An 8,997-nucleotide genomic window follows, 5' to 3' on the forward strand; every position below is an offset into this window, starting at 1 on the left:
GAAAAAATATTAGTAAACAATTTAATAAATTATTAAATATGACAGTTATTTAAATATTGAATACAATGACCCACGACCCTCTTCCCAAGGCAAATATTGGTCAAAAAAAATCACCAAATCCACAAAGCCTTGAATACTGTCAGTCATAACTGATAATACAACTTAAGCTACTCAAGGGACAAAATATTTACCCATTTCTAGCTGCCAAATGAAGGGGCGTACAACCTGAAATATCTTGATAGTTAGGATTTGCTCCTTTCTTTAATAGCAGGACCAAGCATTCCACCGAACCACAACTAAAACAATATTAAAAACAGTTCAGATACATTCAACAGTCAGTTGACATACACCTCAATTAAAAAAACAAAAAGCTCCATTAAACACATTTTTAAGGTCCATTATTAACCTACAATTTGATTTAACTTGTCATAAATAGTAAATATCCTCTACTTTCAAGAAGGTACATTCTACTATGAAAGCTATGAAGTATTTGAGATGTTCAAATAAAGCAAAATAAAGTATTAATACATAAAAGAAACCACATAGTACTCTCAATTCTTTGGCCTTCCAGAAGCCAAACTCATTATGAAAAATTAATTTTAACATATCTACCTAAGTCCTGAAAGGAAGTTAGATATCAATTAATTGATTGATTACATATGTAACTGGAAGATTATGGATTAAAATCATTCTCATACCTAAGTAAAAAATATAAAGCCAATGGCTTCATGTGCAGTTAACATATAAAATTTCATACTGGTTGGATGAGAGAAAATTTTCAGTGAATGTACTCTCTCAAGTACATCCAGGAAAGATAAACTACTGATCTGACCTAGAACAAGCTAAGATAGTAGATGTGAGACTGGAGTCTGATCTCAAGGTTGACGTATCTAGAAAAAGAATGCAAACACAGCACACTATGCTCTAAACAGAATAAAGAACTGTTCAGCAGTCTATTCTCATCTCTTCCCATAACTATTGTGGGACAACACTGATCCAAAGCTTACTGATCACTGTGCTAGACCAGACTTTAATCCAAAATATCCTCCTTCTTACTTTGCTGCAATGTGAAGCAAGCTTCTTTTCACACGTCCAAATGCATAATTGACATCAAACTTTGAATTTGATAGTAGCTCAGAAACAGACCTAAGCCAAAAGAAAATTAAAAGAATCAATATGTTAAAAAAAAAAAGTTTTAAAAAACATAGTAACTCAAGTTAATTGCCCTTTAGTTACTCTAACCAATTATCCAAAAAGTTCTGTCCCAAGTCAGTCAAAAAACAAAGCACTATTCTCTAAGCACAGCATAGTAGCCAACAGTTTCATCCAAAAAACAACTGCACTGGGGTGCCTAGGTGGCTCAGTCAGTTAAGTGTCTGATTTTCGGCTCAGGTCATGATCCCAGGGTTCTGGGATGGAGCCCCACATCAGGATCCCTGCTCAGTGCGGGGGTCTGGTTCTCCCTCTGCCTCTCCCCCAGTTTGTGCTCTTTCTCTTTGTCTCTCTCTCACTCTCTCTCTCTCTCAAATAAAATCTTAAAAAAAAACAAAAAACAAAACTGCACTGACCTATAAACTGGTGTTGAAGGTTTCCTCATCTGCTGATCTATATCATCTGCTCCGAAGATACCTAAGTTGGCTTCAGTTCTCCCTAGATTCTTGAGAAACAAAGAGAGTTGGGCTAGCTGCTCCCCTTGCAAAAAGTATAGCCTCCCTATATTAATTTTGGCCAATTAAGAAAAATCAGATTTAGGGCGCCTGGGTGGCTCAGTTGGTTAAGCGACTGCCTTCAGCTCAGGTCATGATCCTGGAGTCCCGGGATCGAGTCCCGCATTGGGCTCTCTGCTCGGCGGGGAGTCTGCTTCTCCCTCTGACTCTCCCCCATCTCATGCTCTCTCTCTCTCTCATTCTCTCTCTCAAATAAATAAATAAAATCTTTAAAAAAAAAAAAAGAAAAATCAGATTTAAACATGTTTTAGTTGTATCACACAGGAAGTTTAAAGCAAAAAATTATTTATATTTTAAACTTGTTTCAAAATAGTTTCCTTGTCACCTTATTATACCAACTACCCAATGGCTAACCACAGCAGAGCTGCCCGCTACAAGTATAAACATCTCATCACCCAGCCAGATAACTGTATCTCATATGCGCCCTGTAAAGAGTGTCCACACTACATCAATAAAAAGAACATCAAAGCAGAACATTAGGAAGTAAGTTTCCATCAGCCCTAACCTTTTGCAATAAAGATCAGTAGTGACCTCTAACTGAAACCATCACAATGTTGTTCTAATTGTCAGTGACCAACCAAATAACTGACTTAATAACTGATAATTCATTCAGAACATCTCTTACCATAGAATTTTACAGTTGAGATGGATCTTAGAAAATCTTGGTTTTTATTTCACAGACAATAAACTATAAAAGAGGTTAAACAGCATGTCCCAGGACAACATCTATGTCCAAACTGTGTTTGTGCATGTATATGTATACAACATAGGTAAATTTATACTTCTCTTGTATTTTTTTTTTTTTTTTAGTTTTTGAGAGGTTTTGTTTGTTTCTTTCTTTTTTAAAGTAGGCTCCACATGCATTGTGGAGTCCAACACGGGCTTGAACTCATGACCCCGAGATCAAGACCTGAGCTGAGATCAAGAATCGGATGCTTAACCAACTGAGCCACCCAGACGCCCTTCTTTTTTATATTTATACAAAAAGCATAAATTTGAAATAGGCACTCACCTGTGTTGATCAGCCATAACCATTGGCATTAATGTATAAACAGCAGTTTCATTATCTGAGTAAAAAACAAAACAAAACAAAAACTAAACAAAAAACAGAAAAAGAATTTATGTCCTATGTTTTTCCAAAGGGTGAAACTTAAAACTACCTCAGAGTTTTCCTAATTCCATATAAAAAGTGAGAAGAGGAGAAAGATTAAAGATAGTGTGGAATACCAGAGGCATTTCAAAATCTGCAACAATGCAGAATTTCTTATCCTAATGCTAGACCCCTTTACATCATCACCAAAGTGCTTAGCTTCTGGATTTGATGGGGAAAATGAGACCTAGTATTTTCCGTAGCTTTAACAACAGAAACTTCTTTTACTTCCAAAAAAGTGTTTACCGAGTTCATGTTTTATCAAACTTACACGTAGTTTGGGGGAATTTTAAGCATATATAGCGATTATAGATATATATATATGCTAAAATAATTTTTAAACATTAAATATACATAATACTTGCTTCTTGACAATATTATAACAAAGGGAATTATTTTAGAAGCTTTTACAAAACAGCATTAAAATCTTACTTTTCCACATTACTTTACACTTACGCACATTTTCCTTCATATCTTTTATGAAGCTCACAGAAATATGATCCAAAAGAAAAGGTTAAAAGTCAACAATATCTATGATATTGGACTATACTTATATAAATTTCAGCTTTGTTTGGATTTATTTTTATATATTACTAATGGTCATCTCAATTCAATGCATTTTAGAGGTTTATGGGTTTTTTTTAAGTTATTTACAGAGAAGTAACTCTAACAACTCTTAAAACATTAATGCCAATGCTAAAATTAAAGTTTTAGGAGGAAGTTTTTGCATAGTATCAAGGTATCTCCCCAAAATACTAATTACAAAGGGAAACAGTAAATTTACAGTGGAGAACCCAGCAGATACCACCTTGATCAACTGATAAAGGATAATGTCACCAGATATAATACATATTGATATCATGTAATATCATGTAGCCTCTGATACGATCCACCAGGAATAGAAAAAAGATCAGACAAACCCAAATTAAGGGGAATTCCACAAAAATACCCAAGCAGTCCTCTTAAAAAGTCTCAAGGCCAAGAAAAGTCTGAAGAACTATTACAGTGTGGGGAGGCTAAGGAAACATGGATGACTAAATGCAACGTAGTAACTTGATTGGATGCTAATTAGAAAAAGGACATTAGTGAGAAAACTCATGAAATTTTAATAAAGTCTGTAATGCAGTTAATAGTATTATGATAATGTTAATTCCTTAGTTTTGATAAGTGTACTATGGTTGTAACAAAATGTGAACATTATGGGAAGTTGGGAGAAGGATGCATGGGAACTCTGTACTATTTATGCAACCTTTCTGTAAGTCTTAAATTACTTAAAAATAAAAAGTTTTATCAAAAGAAGAAAAAAGGGGAATTGTTATCATTAAAAGAGTCTTAAGAGATGATCAACCAAGTAATAATATGTGGACTCTGGGTACTGATCCAAACAAATCAACTGTAAGAGGATGTTTCTCGGAGAAGAAAACTCAATAGGGACTTGATGATAATAAAAATCACTGTCATTTGTGCTGGCTCTACCAATAGTATTGTGGTTATGTTTGAATAAAGCAGTTTATAGATTTAGAAATATATACTGAAGAAATATATACCAAAAAGAAGGAAAAAAGTTATCAACATTTCTTCACATCTTTGTTCATTACTTCACTATTTGTAAGTATATTCATGAAAAGCAATTTAGTCCTAGTAGAACTATTCTGAAGTTTCAGCATGCAGAGGCAACAACTCTTTTACTACAAAAAAAAAAAAAAAAAAAAAAATCCTAGTCCTAACAGCCCACATGTTTTAAACCATTATCTTACAGGCACTGTTCTAAATGCTTTACATGCATCATCTCTTTTATCCTCATAACCACTTTATGAAGTAGGTACTATTATTATCCCCATTTTACAAACAAAAAAACTGAGCACTAAATTAAGTAACAAGCTGTGTGATGGTGGCACTAAGTCGTTAAGCTTGAACTCAAACCTGGCTGATTCCAGAGCCCACACAATAAAAATCTTACAGTACACCCAGTATACTACATATAGTATCCAAAAGGTCTACAATACAATAGTCTTTTATGTGCAAAACATTCTAATTTGTTTTTGTTTGGGGGGGGGTTAAAGATTTTATTTATTCATTTGACAGAGAGAGACACAGTGAGAGAGGGAACACAAGCAGGGGGAGTGGGAGAGGGAGAAGCAGGCTTCCCGCTGAGCAGGGAACCCGATGCGGGGCTCGATCCCAGGGTCCTGGGATCACGACCTGAGCCGAAGGCAGACGCTTAACGACTGAGCCACCCAGGCACCCCTCTAATTTGTTTTATTCTCTTCTATTTCCTTTTTTAAAATGCTGACTGCAATAAATTGTTCTCATTAACTACCGTGAGTCACCGGTATTTTTCAAAATACTGCACTTAAGCCTCCCTGGGCATGGCAACATTTTTTCTCTCTCATATGATACACGCCCCAATAAACATCTGAACTTCCAAGCCATGACAATTTCATTAAGTCTCTCCATAATAAGCAAAGTCATAAACAAGAAGGACCCTTATTTTTAATTTAAACTTATAAATCAAGTTCGTACATAATTTTAAGTGAGCATAAGCTTCATAAGGTTCGCATGGGTTTTAATAGGGTGTTTATTTAGACAAAATTTAGATATATATCTCACTTTTTAATTCACAAATAACCCTATAAAAATATAACTCATACACCAAATGGTATGAGGAAATAAATAAAACCACAACTATGATGCTACAAGGAGACTATCCAGGAAAAGGTATACTATGAAAGAAGAGAATAAAATTTTTTCTCACTTGCTTCCTTCTCCACGCTCAGGAAGACACCTTAAGAACTAGGTATATAATTAAAATCTTCCAGAGTGATAAAAAAAAGTTTAATCTCTCACTTTTTCAGATATGTTGGCCATTTGATTAGTTGATAAAGTTCCAGAACTCTACAACTAAAAGGAAAACCTTGAAGAACAGGGAGCTCAGATTCATTATAACATATACTATTTCTCTTTAAACCATCAAATGGGAACAATTTTTTAAAAACTGATTATCACCCTCATCATCACTCAAATATATGCTAATATGGGCTCAAGTTCCATTATCTTATGAAACAAGCTACATTCACTGTAAATTCAGTAATTTAAGACTATTTTTTCCACATAATCAAACAATATAAACCAATTTTTAAAGTCCACTGAGAATCCATATCCCTAGAGTAATTTATTTCTCTTCACTTCCTCTCTCACAAGAATATTCCTATGTTAGCCCTGCCTAGGATGACTCAACAACCTGCACTCCATTATTTAGTGATAATACTTGGTGGTAATACTCAGGTTTTCATCATCCCAAAGAAATATAAATGTGCTCTACCAGAATCCAATTCAGTCAATCAAATCTGCAGTTTAATCCTATGCAACAAAGTTAATTTTAGAGTAAAAGCTGATTAAAAACTTTCTAACCTTAGTAATGTGTTCCAATCAGATGCTTATTAATCAGTGAATTCTAACATGGCAAAATAAGTATCTGAATATTTCCTAAATTTAGAGAGATCTCAGAACTTTTGTGCAGTCTTTAAAATGCAAGCCCAACAATCTGGATTTTTATAACTAGATTTTTATAACACATACACATACGCACTTGAAAGAGCGAATCTCAGAGAATTCAAAAAGAAAGATCTATCAGAACTTAGGGACCAAGACAAATTAAAGAAACAAGATGAGCAAATTCATTATAATTAAAAAAAAAAAACAAATGAAAGCCAAGATGCCACTTTTGCCTAGCAATATGGGACAATGTTTCATTTTTACTTACTATTCTAGTTTCCAGGGACTCTCAAGACTGTTGGTGGAACCTTCTAAAAAAGTAAGTTGAGAGGCTGATACTCAGAGCTTTACAAATGTTGACATAATTAGATCTATAATTCTTCTTCCACTTACTAATCCTAAGGAAAGACTTAGAGAAAGACTAAGACTTAAAAACTACAAAGCTGCTCCTCATAAAATCTATTATCAAAACAAAAATTAAATTCAGTATTTGTTACATGTATCCTATGAAAAGCTGAAAGGTTATTAGGCATATTTAAAGGTATTTTAAAAGTGATGTTTTCTAAAAGCAAAATAATAGACCATATACCGTATGATCTTAATTTGGTAGAGAAAGACAGAAAAAAATAATAGAAGGAAATAAAATACTAACATTGTTTATTACTGAGTGGTAGAATAACCAATTTTTGAATTTTTCTTCTTGAAATTTTCTACAATGAAAATATATCACTTAATTTTAAGACCAGGAAACATTATCAAGGTCTTCTAAATCATATTTCTGTAAAAAATAGTGGGATATAAACTAAGCAACACAATTGCCAAGTCAATGAAACTGCACGCTGTGTTCTTCACTAACCTATACCAATAATTTGTGGAAAATGAATGAGGACAGCACTTAAGAAATGGACGCAAAGGTAAAAGTTGGAAAGAAAACACAGAAAGAAGTTCAAGCTGGAAGTCTATAGTTACTAAAATCATAATTATTTTCAGTCAACTACTTCATACTAGCAAAGTACCAAGTAGAAAATTATTTTTCAGAAAATCACATAAATCATCCCTATTCTTAATCCTAAATAGAGACTAGGGGGAAATTTTTTCATGAAAATTATCCACAAAGTTCCCATTCCCACATTTATTAGATGGCTCTCTCCTAACGTCTCCTATAACCTACAAATCACCTCTCCAGCAGCAATTCAAAGAAAGTTTTGAAAAATTAAAGATACACTAATACAATGCATTAAAAAATATATATATATCTCCAGCCTTAACCTCCTACACCTTCTCTCGGGCAAATGGAACGGAAAGCCTCCTAGAGGCAGCAAGGCCATATCCCACTGCCACTAAAACGTAGCAATTCGTGAGGCTGCAAACAAAACGGCTTTATTTCTCACCTTCTTTATTGCTAGTGCTTTCTTTGCCTGTTCTAAAGAAACCCTGGCACAATGAACTAAAATTCCTGAACTACAAGGATCATGCCTTATTCCTCTTTGTGGAAGGTCCCCAACCCACACTTATGTCTGACGAATAAATGAAGACAGGCAGGCATAATTTCAAAGTGTATAAATACACACACGCACAGTACTTTAAGAGTACATACTTGATATTTAACACCCTTTTATTTGTCTGTTTATTGTCAAAATATCAAAATACAGTACTCTCCATTTCCGAAAAGAAAAGAAAGGCTACTTAACTCCCGCTCTGCAGCTTAAAATAGAAATACTATTTTGGTGCATCTCTCTAGCCCCGGCTAGCAACGACTGTACAATGACCCACAACTGTAATGTTTTCTGAATCCGGGTCTCCGCCATCCGACTGATATTTTTGCCCCTTTGCCAAAACCCCAGATCCACACCCGGGAGATGCTTCTGCCCTGCTTCTTCCAGCACCGGGGCCCGCAGAACCCAGACCCTCCAGCAAACTCCCACCTGCCTTGGTGGGAGCAGCGGTAGAGGGGTAGCCGGGGTTCCAGCTTGGCCCCTCCCAGCTAAAGAAAGTAAATGTGGGCGTTTTCTCGGCTTCGGGTTAGCTTACCCACCCGACCTCGCCGCAGCCCGAGCCCCGCCCCCGCCACGCCACGGCTGCCCCAGACACCCCTAACCCCTCGCCCAGCTCACCGTCGGGCAGCTCGACTGTGCGCGCGCGGCGCAGCGAGCGCGTCAGGCGGTTGAGCTGCTCCATCGCTCTCTCCATCCTCGGCGCGCCCTCCGCGCCCACCCCGCCGCGCCGGCGGCCTCCGCGCCTAACACCCTACATCCCGCCCCGGGCCCGTTCGGCGGGCGGAGGCACCGGCTCGCCCCGGATAACGCCCGGAGCTGCACGGGCCGCTCAAGGCCGCGTCCTCCGCCGGGGGTCAGGGACTGCCGGACCGACCACTGACGGGACACCCGCCGCTGCCGCTCGCGCCCTTCCTGCCACTGCCGCCGCTTCCCTCCCGGTTTCGCACGGCCTTCTGGGAACAGTAGTTCAGAGCCGGCGGACTCGCGCGCCTGAGGCGGGGCCACGCTGGGTGCGCCGGTGGCTCCGCGCCCAGACGACGCAGACGCCGTGGTAGAGAAATGAGTGCGGCAAGCGAGGCCGAGACTGGGCGTACCCCCAAGTTCGAGGAGAGACTTGCTGTGTGGCCCC

General features: G+C 37.5%; 1 protein-coding gene across 5 annotated transcripts in view; it reads right to left on the minus strand.

Annotated features, from left to right (window-relative positions):
* HACE1 (HECT domain and ankyrin repeat containing E3 ubiquitin protein ligase 1) overlaps positions 1-8,778 on the minus strand; it is a 98,646-nt gene extending 89,868 nt beyond the window's left edge. For 2 of the 5 annotated variants that reach the window (XM_034991673.1, XM_034991670.1), the window contains exons 1-4: positions 8,487-8,778; positions 2,740-2,794; positions 1,057-1,146; positions 192-296 (exon numbers count right to left, since the gene is read on the minus strand). In XM_034991673.1, coding sequence (XP_034847564.1) covers positions 192-296; positions 1,057-1,146; positions 2,740-2,794; positions 8,487-8,562 — 326 coding nt within the window. In that variant the 5' untranslated portion in view covers positions 8,563-8,778. Of the gene's footprint in view, positions 1-191; positions 297-1,056; positions 1,147-1,568; positions 1,658-2,739; positions 2,795-6,640; positions 6,684-8,486 lie in introns of all 5 variants that reach the window. The other 3 variants (XM_034991672.1, XM_034991671.1, XM_034991674.1) reach the window with 3 other exon arrangements.
* Between the last annotated feature and the right edge of the window lie 219 nt (positions 8,779-8,997).

The sequence above is a fragment of the Mirounga leonina genome, unplaced genomic scaffold (assembly GCF_011800145.1).
Source record: "Mirounga leonina isolate KUSES-001 unplaced genomic scaffold, KU_Mleo_1.0 Mir_53, whole genome shotgun sequence".
Classification (NCBI taxonomy): Eukaryota; Metazoa; Chordata; class Mammalia; order Carnivora; family Phocidae; genus Mirounga; species Mirounga leonina.